This window comes from Rhinoraja longicauda, chromosome 5 (assembly GCF_053455715.1).
Source record: "Rhinoraja longicauda isolate Sanriku21f chromosome 5, sRhiLon1.1, whole genome shotgun sequence".
Taxonomy (NCBI): Eukaryota; Metazoa; Chordata; class Chondrichthyes; order Rajiformes; family Arhynchobatidae; genus Rhinoraja; species Rhinoraja longicauda.
In genome coordinates this window covers 29368308-29386770 of record NC_135957.1, presented here as the reverse complement: position 1 = coordinate 29386770, position 18463 = coordinate 29368308, and the positions used below count along the sequence as shown (strand labels likewise).

The 18463-nt window shown below is 44.1% G+C and overlaps 1 protein-coding gene across 7 annotated transcripts in view; it reads right to left on the bottom strand.

Annotated features, from left to right (window-relative positions):
* dcdc2c (doublecortin domain containing 2C) overlaps nt 1–18463 on the bottom strand; it is a 105618-nt gene that overhangs the window by 38568 nt on the left and 48587 nt on the right. For all 7 annotated transcript variants that reach the window (XM_078400088.1, XM_078400093.1, XM_078400087.1 and 4 more), the window contains one exon: nt 3298–3352. In XM_078400088.1, coding sequence (XP_078256214.1) covers nt 3298–3352 — 55 coding nt within the window. The remainder of the gene's footprint in view (nt 1–3297; nt 3353–18463) is intronic.

The following is an 18463-nucleotide window of genomic DNA, read 5'->3' as shown; positions in this document are numbered from 1 at the left end:
TGTGTAGGAAAATAACTGCAGATGCTGGTACAAATCAAAGGTATCACAAAATGCTGGAGTAACTCAGCAGGTCAGGCAGCATCTTTCAGGTCAGACAGGCACCATTCCTTCTCTCCAAGATGCTGCCTGACCTGCTGAGTTACTCCAGCATTTTGTGGTATCTTTCTGCTTGGATCACCAATTCCAAGCAGACCATACTGCCTCCTCGAGAATGGGACTTCCAGTTATGCAGGCAGGCGTTCCCGATCAAGCAGGAACCACGGCAAAATGGATGAATTCCTTCCACAGCACATGAGACACCCTGATGGTGCACGACCTTGGAGTCTAGAAAGGAGGCAAGCAAATCATCCGCTGCATTTCAACAGTTAATCGGATGCCCTCAGGTGAAAAGGAAACATCTGTTTCCATCCAGCACACATGCCTGCCTAATCTTATTGTAGCTGTTTACTTGTGCCTGCCATTCACTCTCTCAGATGTGACTAAATCCACAGACCACTGTCAGAGCGATCCTTTGATGCCAGATATGCCCGGTCAATTTCAGGCACTCATCTTATTGCACAGAGACAGCTAGCTAGCCCCCTTCTTTAAAAACAATCTGCAATCAATTATGGGCACTTGACAGCTTCACCTGTGAAGCTGGATTATGGCTAGAAAATGAGCAGTGAAGGCACCAAGATGTTAAACCGTTTCATCTCATTGCAGCCATCACAGCTGTCGGTCTGGAAGGTGCTCAATGCTGCTACAGATTCCAAAAATTGTCACGGCACAAGATTAACAAATGGGAGAGAGAACTGAACCAGGGACATTCTCATAGCCTCCCTGTAAAAGTATAACATGCCATCTGAGTTGCTTGGAATCTCTGGCCCGTGATCAGCCTATATGGAGGAGGAGTATTCGTGGCGGCATTAAGGATGGTCCTTTCATATGTAGCGCATAGGTACCCCATGTTATTAGCAGAAAGAGTGGACCACTTCTCAAACTCCAATCCACCCACATCATTAAAAAGAAACTGCTGCCCCATCTGTATGGAAGTCTGAAGATCAGCCCCCGCAGAATCCACAGCATCAGAGTAGAAGTCATCCTCAACACTAAGGGGGTGACTAAGATGAGGAGCAATTGTTGAGGAGAGGCTAATAGATTTTTAAAACATCAAAATTTGCTTTTAAAAGAAGAATAGATTAACATGGGAGAATAAAATAGCTACTCGGTGTCACAATGGTTTTGAACTTCTCGTCTCTCATCACTTTGGCAGAAGAACCATAGATTATTTGGGGAAACAACTTAGATATCACTTATTCACAAAATGCTGGAGTAACTCAGCAGGTCAGGCAGCATCTCGGGAGAGAAGGAATGGGTGACGTTTCGGGTCGAGACCCTTCTTCAGACTGATGTCAGGGGAGCGGGACAAAGGAAGGATATAGGTGGAGACAGGAAGATAGAGGGAGATCTGGGAAGGGGGAGGGGAAGGGAGGGACAGAGGGACTATCTAAAGTTGATATCACTTATGTCATTTTCCCACAATTTCCACAGCACATCCACTTAAATTATAGTGAGTGAACCCCTGTGGATATCCACACTCATTATCTCTATGTATGGTAGATATGTATGGTCTGCTAATGTGCCAGCTAATTTGCTCAAATTCATTGTTTTGGCACAATGTCCATATTCTTTCAACTATTCAATTATTATATTTGTGATCCATTTAGGCGGGAATGTGTAGGAAGGAACAGCAGATGCTGGTTTACACCGAAGTTGGATACAAAATGCTGGAGTAACTCAGAGATGCTGCCTGTCCCGTTGAGTTATTCCAGCATTTTGTGTCTATTTAGACAGGAAAGTTGTATTTTGTCTGCTTTTTCTCCAAAAACATACTTTTATATAATAACTAGTTCTCTAACTTTTATTAAATCATGTGTATGGTATTTGGGAGTAAAGTGCATTTGCTGCTCTGAACCTATCAATATGGGTTTTTTTACTCTCATTCCTAAACAGAAATAGAAGTATTGACATGTTTAAAAAAAATAATGTATGATGTTTAAGATAAAATAATTATCAGCAAAGAACAAATCAAATGAAGAGGATAGCTTTAGAGGGATATGGGACAAACACAGGCAGGTGGGAGTAGTGTAAAAGGGACATATTGGCCGGGGTGGGCAGGTTGGGCTGAAACAGCCTCTTTCCACGCCGTGAGATTCTGTGACTATGACTCGATGACTATGACATGGGCAGCACCCGGGTAGGTGGAACTGGTGTAGATGAGGCATCCTGGTTGGCATGGGTAAGTTGGGCCGAAGTGCCTGTTTCCGTGCTGCATAACTCTATGACTATGACAAATATATATTTTGTAATAGTAAGATCGAGGTTTTTGAAAATAATGAAGGAATTTGAAATGTTAAACGTGGAGCTACTTCTCATGCAGGGCATCCAAATGTTACATAGTTAATATTGAATCCAAAGTCAGATTATAATATTTTGAGAGCATTTTCTAAAGATGCCAACTCTCCATTTGATTCACATCAATTTGCTTTTGAATGAAATGGTCAATAAATGCAGACCGAAATGTGTTTTTTCACATTTCTTTGCCTGTTTTGTTTTTTTCTCTATATTTCCAAACCAGATAAGTTTACAGAAGGCTGTATTTTTTTTTTTACTATTCATATTCTTTCACAACTTTATATTGATAAATTAGTGTGCTTTGATAAGGCATAATTTGATAAAAGTTCAGTCTATACGAGGTATTAGGCCTGGATTCAATTTAATGTTTATGTTTTTTGTGAATTAACGTTATGTCATCTTAAAATAAGCGATATCTAATTAAATTCAATATTCAGATTGTTACAATTTAATGGAAGTACATTAGGCAATACTGCACAGATTTCCATATTTAAATGTTCAATTTCAAAACTCGCTCATTTTGCAGTTTAAATAATACATTTTTCTTTGCTCGTGTCTAGGAGTGTTTTAAAGGGTTGGTAAAAATCTGTTCATCATTTTTGAAACACTGTTTAAGGTATGTAAACAGTATTTTAAACCATATCATTTTTTGCTAAGAATATTTTAAACTATCAATTTTTGCTAATGTCGAAGAGAATTTGCAAAGGATTGATAAAACGTCTGTTCATCATTTATGAAATACTGTTTAAAAGATGTACAACTATGTCAACTCTTTTGACCTTTCTCATTTTAAAAAAATTGCAGAGATGATAGATTTATGACATTGAGTTATTGCAGCAGACCCCAGTCTAGCTATATAATGAATTCAATTATGACAGAAGAGGGAAAAATGTGAAATCATACCCTTCCTCTGGCCTTACGACCTCTTCTGATTGAAGGAAGCAGATCAGAATGAAATCTGTAAAAAAAAGAAAACCGATCTGTAGCCAGTCATAAAAATGGGGTCAACATCCATTGGTTCGACACTCATTTTATTTCCATGTTCACAATTCATTTCATTTATTAATCTGAAACCGTTCCATGTCCTTCCCCTTTACCCTATAACATTTTTCAAGTCATTAAATTTAATTCATATCAGACAAGCAGCATATAAATGCCAAGCTGGTCAAAATAAATTGACGAGAACTATCAAATTGATGAAGCCATAATATGGACGGTCACGGTGGCGCAGCGGTAGAGTTGCTGCCCTACAGCGAATGCAGTGCTGGAGATCTGGGTTCGATCCCGACTACCGGCGCTGTCTGTATGGAATTTGTACGTTCTCCCCGTGACCTGCGTGGGTTTTCTCCGAGATCTTCGGTTTGCTTCCACACTCCAAAGACGTACAGGTTTGTAGGTTAATTGGCTTGGTAAATGTAAAAATTGTCTCTTGTGCATGTAGGATAGCTGGTCGGCGAGGACCCGGTGGGCCTGAAGGGCCTGTTTCCTTGCTGTATCTCTAAACTAAACTAAATACTAGTTTCCTTGCTGTATCTCTAAACTAAACTAAACAAGGAACTGCAGATGTGGTAGTGAGAACATGGCCGTAGAGCAGGAGAGCAGCTGGAATCACAGTGGGGAAGTAGTGAGAGAGGGCCTCACAGAAATCTGCCGGAGAGAGGAGGAGAACTGCTTCAAAGTAGACATTGGTAGTGCGTCTGTGTCTATCAAATCGTGTTATCGAATTTATCATTTTGTGTAACTGCCATGTAAACGTTTTACAAGAACAGGGCAACTGTTAAGATGTAAAATTATAAAACAAATCAACAATGATCTAAGTGATACTTGAGTGGTAACAGAATTTGCCCAAAAACAATGAAGAAAATTCCAGTAAGTTTTAAACATTACAAGTAAGAAAAAGAGGAATTATTGTTGCTTAGATTAAAGACTCCTCTCATTCTCTTTATAACTTGCAGACTCACAATGAACACATGTTTCTCTTTCTCAATCCACTCCAAACTATCTCACACATACATTGAGTGTCTGTTCCTTCCTTCCTCTGTGAAGCACATGACCACATTTCTACTCGTTAAAGATATCATGAAATCAAGATTCTTCCATGCACAGTGATTGAAGGTGAAACAATGCAAGCCAGGATGCCCATCATTCACTTGTCAAGATGTTATCATCCATTTTTACAGGTGTTAATTGGTGGAGGCCAATCCTAAGAAGGGTCTCAACCCAAAACGTCACCCATTCCTTCTAACCTGAGATGCTAGCCTGTCCGGCAGAGTTACTCCAACATTTTGTGTCTATCTTTGGTGTAAACCAAAGATACTAGAGGAGCGAGATGAACCACTCCGTTGAAATGGCCTATACTGAAGTGTATTACACAATGGAGCGTAACGTCCGCCATTTTAGTAGGCAAAACCCACAGTCCGCTATGCCTCTCACAGTGTAGTCAAGTCAAGTCAAGTCAATTTATTTGTATAGCACATTTAAAAACAACCCACGTTGACCAAAGTGCTGCACATCTGACTAGGAAAAAAAGAAACATACAGTGGCAGGCAGCCAAACACAACGGCGCGGCCATCTTGAACAAAATGTTAATTCAATCACCCACAGTCCAACAATGATCACCCACAGTCCAACAATAAAAGCACTAAACAGGCACCCAAATTACCCAACCCCAAAAACCCCCCAAAACACAGTCCAACAATAGAAGCATTAAATAGGCATTCAAATCACACACCCCAAAACCCCCAAAAACACAGTCCAACAATAAAAGCATCAAACAGGCACTCAAACCACCCAACCCCAAAAACACACAAAAAAGAAACATCCATCAAAGAAACATCCATCACAGTGAGTCTCCTCCAGTCCTCTCTCTCCTCACTGTGATGGAAGGCCACAATGTCTTTCCCTTCTCCCGCTGTGCCTCGCCCGCAGTCAGGTTGTTGTGGTTGCAGGCCGCACCGGACGGTCCACAGCGGGCCAAGCCCAAGGCGCGTCGCGTCGCAGCCGCTCCCGCAGCCTCCGAAGACGGCCGGCTCCGCTGATGATAAGTCCGATCCGGGGCGAGCGAACACGCTGTCGCTGCCGCTGTTGCTGCACGTCGGGGCGGTCGTGGCTCCCGACATTGAAACCCCCGCCCAGCAGAGAAATAACCCGCGGCATATCTTAGGCCGCGCCGGACGGTGAAATGTCCGCGCCCCAAGCCCCGCGATCCGGGGTGGGCGAACACGCTGCCGCTGCCGGAGCTCCCGATGTCGGCATCCACGCGGCCCGAACCTAAGGCGAGTCGCAGCCGCTCCCGCAGCCTCCGAAGACGGCCGGCTCCGGTGATGGTAAGTCCGATCCACGGACTTGGATGGTAAGTCCGATGGAGGCCGACAGCTCCAGGAGTTGGGCCGATGGTAGGCCGCAGCAGGAACGGTAATCAGTATTTTGGGGGAACAGTATGTTTGCAAGATGGCGGCGCGCACGGACGCAGCGGCTCACAGCTCTCCCTTTCGGTGCGTTTTATGCGTGTTATCTGTGTTATGTCTGTTAGTCAATTTTAGTCATGCAAATCAGGCAAATCAGGCAAATCCTACTTACAACCGCAAGGATCTTCTGATCATAGGATTCCAGTGCAATCGGGACCTTATGCGCGAATTTCCACACCCGCAAAATATACCGGAAGAGATAGCCAGGACACCGGGCTCTCCGTGGATAGTTGTCGGCGCGAACAGGCGTCGCAGGCGGAGGAGAAACAGGAAGCAAAAGCGAGGACGCCGGTCCGGTATACTTGCCAAGCTAAAGAGACAGCCACACAAACCACCGCTACCCAGCATGTTTCTCACCAACGCCAGATCCATCATCAACAAAATGGACGAACTAAAACTACAGATATCAGCAAACAAACTAGTGGAGGACTGTTGCATTCTCTTAGTAACAGAGACATGGCTTCATCCACTTATCCCAGATGGAGCCATTGAGCTAGCCGGGCGTACAGCGTTTCGTTGGGACAGAAACATCGACTCCGGTAAGAGCAAGGGGGGGGGGGTTATGCATTTACGTGCACAACAACTGGTGCACTAACATCCAAATCATGGATAGCCATTGTTCTCCTGATCTGGAGTTCCTAACAGTTAAATGCAGGCCTTTTTACCTTCCCCGTGAATTTACAGGGGTTATAGTAACAGCAGTTTACATCCCACCGAATGCTAACGCTAGCACAGCTTTAGGCTACCTGCTCGGTGCAATAAACTCACAACAGAGCACATATCCAGAAGCAGCCCACATCATAGCCGGGGACTTCAATCATGCAGACCTAAAGTCAGTTCTCCCGAAACTTGAACAACACATAAGATGTGCTACCAGGGGGAAAAACACACTAGACAAGGTTTATTCAAATATTAAGAAGGGTTTCAGGTCAGCACCACTACCACACCTGGGGCAGTCAGATCACCTGTCCATATTCTTAACTCCAGCATACACCCCACTCAGGAGGAAAGCTCCAGTCACCATAAAGACTGTTAAGACATGGCCTGAAGGAGCTTCCTCGCAGCTGCAGGATTGCTTCGAAAGGACCAACTGGGATATTTTTGAGGATCAGGACTTAGAGGAGTATACATCAACTGTACTCTGCTACATCCAAAACTGTGTTGACAATGTCACCGTCGACAAACGTATCCGGTTGTATCCCAATCAGAAGCCCTGGATGACAAAGGATGTCAGGTCTCTCCTCAAGGACCGTAACACCGCCTTCAGGTCAAGTGATAGAGCTCTATACAGTGCTGCTAGAACCAACCTGAAGAGAGGCATCAAGGATGCCAAAGCGTCCTACAAGAGGAAGATTGAGGATCACTTTACCAACAATGACCCACGGCGGGTATGGCAAGGCATCCAGCACATCACCCAACTACAAGACCAGCAACCGCACGACTGCCGACGGCGACGCCTCGCTGGCAGAGGAACTTAACTGTTTCTTTGCTCGTTTCGAGGTGAAAGCTGCAGTGGCAGACATAACACCCTCTCCAGCACCTGACAGCAACACCTTCACTGTGCAGGAGTATGATGTTAAGCGCGTGCTCAGAGCAGTGAATCCCAGGAAAGCTGCAGGCCCCGATGGTGTGACGGGCAGAGTGCTGAAGGAATGTGCAGACCAATTATCGGAGGTCTTCACAAAAATCTTCAACCTGTCCCTTTTAAAATCCACCATCCCTCCCTGCCTGAAGTCCGCCACAATCATCCCACTGCCGAAAAAGTCTGTCATCAGCGGCCTTAACGACTACCGTCCGGTAGCACTCACACCGGTCATCACAAAGTGCTTCGAGAGACTGGTCCTGCAGCACATCAAAGCCAGCCTCCCACCCACCTTCGACCCACACCAGTTTGCCTACAGAGCAAATAGGTCTACAGGGGATGCCATCGACACTGCTCTTCACACTGCACTGACCCACCTTGAACATCAGGGGAGCTATGTGAGGATGCTCTTCCTCGACTTCATCTCTGCCTTTAACACGGTCATCCCGAGCAGACTGGTCACCAAACTTTCTGACCTTGGATTTTCCCAAACCATCTGCCAATGGATCAAGGACTTCCTGACCAACCGCCCCCAGACCGTCAAAATAGGCCCTCACCTCTCCTCCACCATTACACTGAGCACCGGCTCACCACAGGGCTGTGTGTTGAGCCCCATCCTTTACTCCCTCTACACTCACGACTGCGCCCCCACCCATCCCACCAACACCATCATCAAGTTCGCGGATGACACGACTGTGGTTGGACTCATCTCAGAAGGAGATGAGACAGCCTATAGGGATGAAATCCAAAGGCTGGCAGCATGGTGTTCAGTGAACAATCTTGTCCTGAACTCCTCCAAAACAAAGGAACTTATAATTGACTTCAGGAAAACCAGTGTAGAATACGACCCACTCTACATCAATGGGGTCTGTGTGGAAAGGGTACCCGCTTTCAGGTTCCTGGGTACGCACATCGCAGAGGATCTTACCTGGTCTACCAACACCATCACCACAGTAAAGAAGGCACAGCCGAGACTCCACTTCCTGAGGATCCTCAGGAAAACCAACCTGCAGGAGAAGCTCATGATGTCCTTCTATCGCTGCTCCATCGAGAGTGTGCTGGCATACTGTATAACCACATGGTATGCCAGCTGCTCAGAAAAGGACAGGAAGGCCCTTCAGAGGGTCATCACAACGGCCCAGAAGATCATCGGCTGCTCACTGCCCTCCCTGGAGCACCTGTTCAGCCTACGCTGCCTCAGTAGAGCAGGCAAAATAATAAAAGACCCATCCCACCCCGGCCACCGTCTGTTTGTTCATCTGCCCTCTGGTCGACGTTTCAGGTCGATCAAATCCCGAACAAACAGACTTAAGAACAGTTTTTACCCCAGGGCCATACGAGAACTGAACACTACCTTCTGCACTACGCAACACTGTTAAAAAATCTTTGTACTTAATATAATTGTATTTATTTGTTTTTGCATTTATTGCATATATGTTTGTACGCACCGTCAGGATTGGCTATTTTTTAATTTCGTTGTACTCGTTGCAATGACAATAAATGAATATTATTATTATTATTATTATTATTATTATTATTATGTGTGATGACACCATAAAAAAGCAGAATATATCTCATTTATCAATTCACAGATTTTTATTATTATTCTTTAAAAATATTTCTGCAAGTTTCTGCCTACTAAAATGGCGCCATGACATAATACGGTTTTTAGGGTCGAGTGGTCTATCTTGCTCCGCTCTATTATCTTTGGTGTAAACCAGCATTTGCAATTCCTTCCTACACACGAGGGTGTTAGTTGCAGGATTATCATGGAGTTGGTTGTTGATCTACAGAAATGAGGGGATAAACACAACCCTGTTCCCATCAACAGAGTTGCCATGGAGATGGTCGACAGCCTCAAGTTACTAAGCACCAGCAACATAACCTGGTGTCTTCACACTGATGCAGTGAACAAGAAAAATACATCAGTACATTTATTTCCTGAGGCATCTGAGAAGATTTGGCATGTCCACGAGGATTCTCTCAAACTTCTACAGATGTGCTGTAGAAAGTATTGTGACAGGATGCATCCCAGCCTGCTACGGCATTAGCTCTGCTCCTGACTACCTGAACCCGCAGAGTAGTGAATGCAGCCCAGTCCATAACAGGCTTGTCACTTTCTTCCATCCAGTCCATCTTCAAAGTGCGTGGCATCAAGGCAACTGGAAATATCAACAAGGATGTCTGCCACTCGAACCATTCCCTGTTGTCTCTTGGACCTTCTTGGAGTTAAGTTTAGTCTATTGTCACATGTACCGAGGTACAGTGAAAAGCTTTTTCCGCATGTTAACCAGTCGGCAGAAAGACAATACTCGATTACAATCGAGCCAGCGAAGATACAGTAGCTTGAAAGCTCACGCGGAAAAAAACAAAAAATAGCCTTCTCTCCCAGTGTTATCTGACTCCTGAACCAATCCACTCCTTCACACCCCTTCCCAGAGTTGTTGCCAGGTACTCCCAACTCTACTTCATTCAGTTACTGAATTATTGTACTTTAGTATATTTTTTGCACTACTTATAGATTCCACCACAATCTTTACATCATTCTATATTTTGCACTCATAAGGAATAGGGGTAGAATTAGGCTATTTGGCCCATCAAGTCTACTCTACCATTAAAGCATGGCTGATCTATCTCTCCCTCCTAACCCCATTCTCCTGCCTTTTCTCCATAACCTCCAACACCTGTACTAATTAAGAATCTATCTATCTCTGCCTTAAAAATATCCACTGACTTGGACTCTACACCCTTCCGTGGCAAAGAATTCCACAGATTTATCACCCTCTGACGAAAGACATTTCTCCTCATCTTCTTCCTAAAAGAACGTTCTTTAATTCTGAGGCCTTGACCTCTAGTCCTAGACTCTCCCACTAGTGGAAACATCTTCTCCACATCCACTCTATCCAAGCCTTTCACTATTCTGCATGTTTCAATGCGTTCCCTCCTCATTCTTCTAAACTCCAATGAGTACAGGTTAACAGGTACACACTCATTGTATTTAGTGTTGTGTTTATTATTACTGTTTACTCGGTGAGCTTCATGTGAACAAGGAAGTTCATTGCACCTTGGTGTACAATGCAATAAACTAATCTGAATCTGAATCTGCCATTTAATAGAATGCATAGAAGGCAATGCCTCAGCAATGCTTCATGTTTTTCAACCAAACAGGTGATTTACTTATAGATTTCACTGCCCATTGATAATAATTACATTATCACATCAATGGGCAGTGAAATTGTCTTTCACACTCAGAGGGAAAAAAATCAAAAGTCAATCGTGCACTTCCTCAGTTAAAGTAAATTTTCCACACGCAAGATAAAAGAGAATAGAGGTTATCGTGTGTTATTATTCATTGCAATATTGTTTTTTATCACTTCACAAAACACATGAAAATAATAATAAGAATAATAATACATTTTATTTATATAGCGCTTTTCATATACTCAAAGACGCTTTACAGAGATTTTGAGAACATAGGGAAATTAATAAATAGATAAATAAGTAAATAAATAAATGAACAGAGAAAGGAGACAGTAGGTGAGGTGACCTTCAGTGGTTGAAGGCTGTACTGAACAGGTGAGACTTCAGCGTTCAATGTGGTTACGAAAATGCATTCAATGTGGTTACGAGTAATTATGACAAATTAAAAATCATAATTTTTCAGTGATATACCACAGATGCTAGGATGGCCACTGACAGGACTTAATTACATGCAAGCACACATTTCATGTACAGCATCTCCTCATAAGTGAGACATTCCATCCCATGCAACAACCTGCTGAATCTCCTCTCCACCCTCTCCAATGCACTCATGTCCTCGCTATCAAGAGGCAACTAGTCAAGGTTACCCGTGATCTTATTGAAGGACAGTGCAAGTTTGAGACGTCAAGTGGAGTTCTCTTGACCCAAGCTGGTATGTTTGAACATTCATATGTTCCTGTGATCACTCCTCAATGCGTACTACTTTTTTATCCCCCAAACCCACATATTCTATTTTTGTTTAATAACTCTTGCATGGCTCTTAACAAAATTCATATGCAGGTATGTCACATCAACTGATTTCTCCTTGTTTGTTCTGCTACTTACAAAAACCAGATTTGTCAACACAATTTCCCTTTCATAAATCCCTGTTGACTCTGCCTAGTCATGACAACATATTCCAAGGAACCTGCTCCTTCCTGCAGTGAGTGGGGCAGTGAGCTGGCAGTAACTGAATCAGCAAGGGGGCAATGTGGAAGTCCATGGAAGCAGCGAATGACGCAGCAAAGGGATCGTGAGTGGAGCTGTAACTTTACTTTTTTATGTGTAGGAAGGAACTGCAGATGCTGGTTTCAACCGAAGATAGACACAAAAAGCTGGAGTAACTCAGCAGGACAGGCAGCATCTCTGGAAAGGAGGAATGGGTGATGTTTCAGGTCGAGGCCCTTCTCCAGACTGAAGAAGACTGCACTTTTTACTATCGACCTCTTGGTCCTCTTCTGCTGAATTGCGAAATTTACCCAATCCTTGGGCTTCTTGCCCTCTTGGCAATATTATAGCCCTTCTTCGACCGAAAGTTGTCTTTAACTTCTCCAGTTAGGCCTAGCTAAACCGATCTTCCCGTTGAGTTTTTCAACCTTAAGGAGGCATAACTCTGTTGTAAATTATGATGACTTATTTTTTAGCTTTGTTGGTTGACCATGACACACTGGTCAACCTGAGGAGCACCTTCAGCAACAGACTGGTTCCACCAAGATGCAGGACAGAACACCACAGGAGATCCTTCTTCCCTGTGGCTATCAAACTGTACAACTCCTCCCCCTACTGTCGTGGGGTAGACTGAGACTGACTCTCCCCTCCCCCCCCAATCTTTGCACTTCCATAATCCTTTCCACTCGTCACATTAATTTAATGTTTCATGTATTTTGTGTTTTTATGACTGCTAGAAGATCACGGCGAACTTCTGCCTCAAGCGGCTCCATATCTGCCTCAGAAGGCAGTGGAGGCCAATTCTCTGGATGCATTCAAGAGACAGTTAGATAGAGCTCTTAATGATAGCGGAGTCAGGGGGTATGGGGAGAAGGCAGGAACGGGGTACTGATTGTGAATGATCAGCCATGATCATATTGAATGGCGGTGCTGGCTCGAAGGGCCGAATGGCCTACTCCTGCACTTATTGTCTATATTGCAAAGTCAGCACAATCACTTGGTAGAGTTGTTGGAGAGCGGTGGAAGGGAGCTCTTGGTGAAGTATGATCCACAAGGGAGTAAGACCAAACCCAGGTGAAATTATTGCAATCCCAACCTTCTGAAATGTGTCTTCCCCATAGGCTCGAGAAGCTATGGTCCACAGCACCCACAGTTTGGCAGCTCAGTAGCATCAGGTTATACAGTCTACAAGGAGCAGGTGTCAGGCATGCATTGCCAGAGAGGGCATTATTTGAAGCACAACCATCTCACACCCAACCTCGATTGAGATTTCAAACACAGCCATTGCTTCACTAACAACAATGTTGTGACCAAGAGACCAGAAAATGGAGCTTTTTCATGAACAGCAGTCTGGCTTTCCTGCAGTCGTTATGCTGGTGTATCAACGATTCATCCTGTAGTTGTTTGAGAGTCTACACTGATACAGATCTCAGACCACTAAAATAAACAATATTACCAGTGGACCTTTCTCATTCTTCTGCTCCTGTTATTGCATCCCCGTTCATAGCTACTACATTTGAGCTTTAGACATGTACAGGGATAGGAAAGGTTTTGAGGTTTTGGGTCAGATGCAGGTAAATGGGACTATGTCTCGGGTAAACATTTTGGTTGGCATGGACAAGTTGGGACAAATGGCCTGTTTCCGTGCCGTTTAAATCTGTGACTCTATGAAACAGGTCCCCATGAACAAGGAATGGCAGAATATTGAAGGGGTGATAGTTTCCTCTGGAAACAAAGCCAAACTACATTTCCCTGTTTACCAGATTGCAGATTGCCAGCAACACGAAGGAGCATTGAATAACAATTACAGTAGAGGAAGTGACCAACCTCCATCCATAGAGGAGGACAATGATGTCCAGAGGTTACCTTCCTCCCAATCGGGAAACACTTACAAAGGGCAAGCAATTAAAATGATGGAACACACCAGGCATTCTTATTAACAAGAAGCAAACATATCTTATAACATATAACACAACATAGTGAAAATTCAAGATATCAAAATGGCTCCGTTCCTGCTTTTTCCCCTTATCCCCAGAATCAAGGGATATGGGGAAAAAGCAGGAACGGGGTACTGATTTTGGATGATCAGCCATGATCATATTGAATGGCAGTGCCGGCTCGAAGGGCCAAATGGTCTACTGCACCTATTTTCTATGTTTCTATGTTAACTGCAATCTGCCACTACATTCATTTTTATATAGGTAGTTTAATGTTGTTGGGAAACAACTCAGTTGTATTCATGGGCTTTCGTCTACAGCTGGAACCCAATGGCGATGAGGTTTTATTTGACAATGGTGTTGGACAAACATGAATAGGCTGCCTGAGGTTTAGATGTTGGGGAGATGAAAATACTTGCAGTACTAATTATAAAGGGGTGGTTCAGTGGCACAGCTGGTAGAGCTGCAGCCTCACAGCGTCAGAGTCCTGGGTTTGATCCTGACCTCGGGTGCTGACTGTTTGGAGTTTGTACGTTCTCTCTGCGACTGCGGGGATTTCCTCCCAGTGCTTTAGTTTCCTCCCACATCCCAAATCCATGCAGGGTTCATTGGTGTCCGTAAATTGCCCCTAATGTGTAGAGAATGGATCAGAAAGCAGGATAGCACAGAACTAGTGTGAACAGGTTGCATGGACTCAGTCGGTCCAAAGAAACTCTCAAAAGTGAAAATCCCTTTTTTGTTCATTTAAAAATACCAACTATTAATGTCATCAACTTAGTCCAATAATAAGGTTAAATTTGAATGTATTTCCCATCAACTAAAAAAGATAAATCCAGGAATTGGCACACATCTAGCTCCAGGCTCCAGAAAGGGTGAAAACTCTTCAGAACATTTGGACCCAAAGCACAGGCAAAGCTCAGCTCAGGTTCCCCTGGCCAAAGACCACAGAGGAGATGTGATTCTAAACGATTGTGAACAGCCTAAGGTGGTGCTGCGGTAGAGTTGCCGCCTCACAGCACCAGAAATCCGGCTTCAATCCTGACTACTGATGCTGTCCGTTGGAGTTTCTACATTCTCCCTGTGACCGTGTTGTTTTTCTCTGGGTGCTCCGGTTTCCACCCACACTCCAAAGATGTACAGGTTTGTAGATTAATTGACTTTGGTCAAAAATTGTAAAAGTGCGTAGGATAGTGCCAATGTACAGGGTGAGCGATGGTCGGCAAAGACTTAGTAGGCTAAAGGGTCTGTTAACGTGCTATATCTCTAAAAACGCAGTCTCTGTAAAGCCCAAGGACACAATGGATGGTTTTGCATCAACTTGAAACATCTGTCAAAAAGTCTCTATGTTAAGCAATGGTGCGAATGCGGCTGAAGGGGCCAAACATCCAGCACCCTTTAAGATGACACGTGAATTATAGAATAAGGAAGTCACTGCCAGTTTTTTTTTTACAGCTTTAATGAAGCAAATGCAGACTCTTTATCACCAACACTCAGCAACTCAAGTGTTACTACATCACATTGGTGTACTGGCCAAGCACCAGGTTTGAACAAGAGCAGCATTTCAGATGATAACCATCATGGCACGGTAGCGCAGCGGTAGAGTTGCTGCTTTACAGCGAATGCAGCGCCGGAGACTCAGGTTCGATCCTGACTACGGGTGCTGCACTGTAAGGAGTTTGTACGTTCTCCCGTGACCTGCGTGGGTTTTCTCCGAGATCTTCGGTTTCCTCCCACACTCCAAAGACGTACAGGTATGTAGGTTAATTGGCTGGGTAAATGTAAAAATTGTCCCTAGTGGGTGTAGGATAGTGTTAATGTACAGGGATCGCTGGGCGGCACGGACTTGGAGGGCCGAAAAGGCCTGTTTCCGGCTGTATATATATGATATGATATGATATGATATCATCACTCCATCACATCCTAAATTGGTAGATCTGTTATAATTTATATTAGTGCCTTTTCTTCCGTTGTTGAGCCTGGTTTTGGTTTGTCTACCTGATGCACCTGTCATAAAAGTTTGCAGTATAAAAATAAGCCATTTTATCCATCACATCGGCAGCTCTGTCTTACTCCACAAAGTTCCACTTTGCTCCCCATTCACAATACCCTTCGGTGTTCCTCCCGTTCAATCTTCTGACTTGATCTCATAGAGGTGTATAAAATCATGAGAGGAATAGATCGGGTAGACGCACAGTCTCTTGTCCAGAGTAGGAGAGTCGAGAACCAGAAGACATAGGTTTAAGGTGAAGGGGAAATGATTTTATAGGAATCTGAGGGGTAACCTTTTCACACAAAGGGTGCTGGGTGTATGAAGCGAGTGGCCACAGGAAGTAGTTGAGGCTGGGACTATCGCAATATTTAAGAAGCAATTAGACAGCTACATGGATTGGACAGGTTTGGAGGGATATGGACCAAAAACAGACAGGTGGGATTAATGTAGATGGGACATGTTGGTCGGTGTGGGCAAGTTGGGCCGAAGGGCCAGTTTCCAAGCTGTATAACTCTAATGGCTTCTTATTAAAGTACTAAATTGAATCTCCATAATGATTTATAGCACGAGTTCCCCATTTCAATCAGTCTGTAGAAGGGTCCCAACCCAACACATTGTTCATTCTCTCCTCAGATGTTGTCTGACTCATTGAGGTCCTCCAGCACTTTATGTTTAGCTCAAGATTCCAGCATCTGCAGTTTTTTGGAGTCTCCACATTTCAATTACTTGATGTGCATAGAAATATTTCCAAAATACTTGATTTTAATTTTTTGTATCGGTGCTCATAACATTGTGCCTGTTTGAAGCTCTATTCTTGCGATTGTTTGCTGACCATCATACAACAATGGTCCTTGCTGTTGAGATAACCATGCATCGCTGTTACTGACACTATATATTGCCATGTGCAAGTGCATTGTTCGATCCATTTCTGACAAAACACTGTGGTGTCCTCGCAACTTTTGTGTCATCTTGACAGAAGGACCAATTATACATCAATGTTCCTGACTGATTCTTAATCCTGGTAAAGAGATCTTGTCAGGTATCAATGGTCAAGCTCAAATCTGTTCAAAGAAAGGTCTTGTTGTGTGTCAGTGATTCCACTCCTGGCAAGAGGCCAAATTGTACATCAATGTTCCTGCTTCAAGCCCTTTCAGGAAGGCTGTTAATGTATCAATATTCTGGCGTCATTTCTGACAGGAGCTCGTCAGGTTTTAGTGCCACTGTCTCACTCTAATCCAGGTGACAGACCTTGCATTGCAGAAACTGTGCTTTTGGCTGCTCTCCCGCTGAATGGCTGGATCCTCCACTGCCGCTCATTTCATGGCTTCAGTACTGTCACAAAGATGTAAACCACCACTCTCAATAAAGAGGAATAATGTTGTATTAAGGCACCTAGATATAATGCCTGCCAGAATCCCTCCTCCTGTGAACGACCCCCAGATCTGAGTCCATCCAGAGGTTCTATCACATATCAGTCATGCTAAGATCACTGTTGCCAGGTCTCCACGAGAGAATATCGACTGATCTCTGTCAGGCCACAAAAGCTGTTTGTGACTTCGTCAGTCAGCAGGACCAGAAAATTAAATTCCAGCAGTTTTTGCCTAGACATGGACCATCTCGGACACCGCCCTCCCTTTCTTCATCTTGGCAGAAAGGCGCTGACCTGAAACGTCACCTATTATTTTTTTCCAGAAATGATCTCTGTCCTGCTGTTACCCTCCAAGTAACCCTTGTTTTCCCTCTCTCCCCATCCCTCCCCCATCTAACTAGTTCTCCGACTAGTTTGACTGTCCTCCTGATTAAATTTTACTGATTGTATGCCTCATTGTCACCTTCCTCTCAGCTAACAATGATCCATTCTACACTTTCCTTGATCCACGTCCCCTTTGATCTCTCGTTTTCACACCTTACCTTCCATATCTCTATGTTACACTCTCCCCTGACTCTCAATCTGAAGAAGGGTCTCAACACAAAACATCACCCATTCCTTCAATCCAGAGATGCTGCCTGTTCCACTGTTACTCCAGCATTTTGTGTCTATCTCAGCTGAGTTACTCCTTCGACAAATAATATCAGTATGCAAAACTGCCAGGCAACGACAATTTATAAAAAGATAGAGTCTAACAACAGCACCAACTATATGTGTGACATTCAATAGCATTGCAGTGCTTCCCACCAACAACAGCCTGCAGGGCACCATTGACCAGTAATTCAACTAGACTAGACTTATAAATACTGTGGCTCCAGGGTAGTTGAGAGGATGGGTCTCCAGAGGAAGTGATTTACCTTCTGGCAGCCCAAACCATTTCACATCTACAAGCACAGGTCGGGAGCATGAAATAAAACCGTTCTCTTGTCTGGATGAGTGAAGTCTCGACACTCAAGAAACTAAAGAAACATCCAGGATGGTCACCATCCACCACCCTAAACATTCACTCCCTCCACACTAGTGCATGAGGGGACAAATATTGTGCAATCATTAATGGACCCTCAGTGAGTGTACATGCTGATGCCCTGTACAAGAAGGGACAGAGCCGACTGTACTTTTTGAGAAGGCTCCATTCCTTCAACATCTGCAGTAAGATGCTGCAGATGTTCCACCAATTGGTGGCAGCCAGTGCCATCTCCTTCGCTGCCGTGTGGTGGGACAGCAGGGCGAAGGCCACAGATGCCAATAGAATTAACAAACTCACGAGGCAAGCTGGCTTCGTCCTGGGGGGCGGTGTTGGATTCATGGGAGGTGATCTTGGTGTTTGTTAACTTATCTTAACAAACCTTATCTTTGACATGGACCTTTGGCTCTGTGCCCATGGATAGGAATTGTACATCACAGCCTCCAAATGATTTTATCCTAAGTTTAATTCATGTCCTATTTAATCATGAAGTTTACTTATTGAAAGTTTCT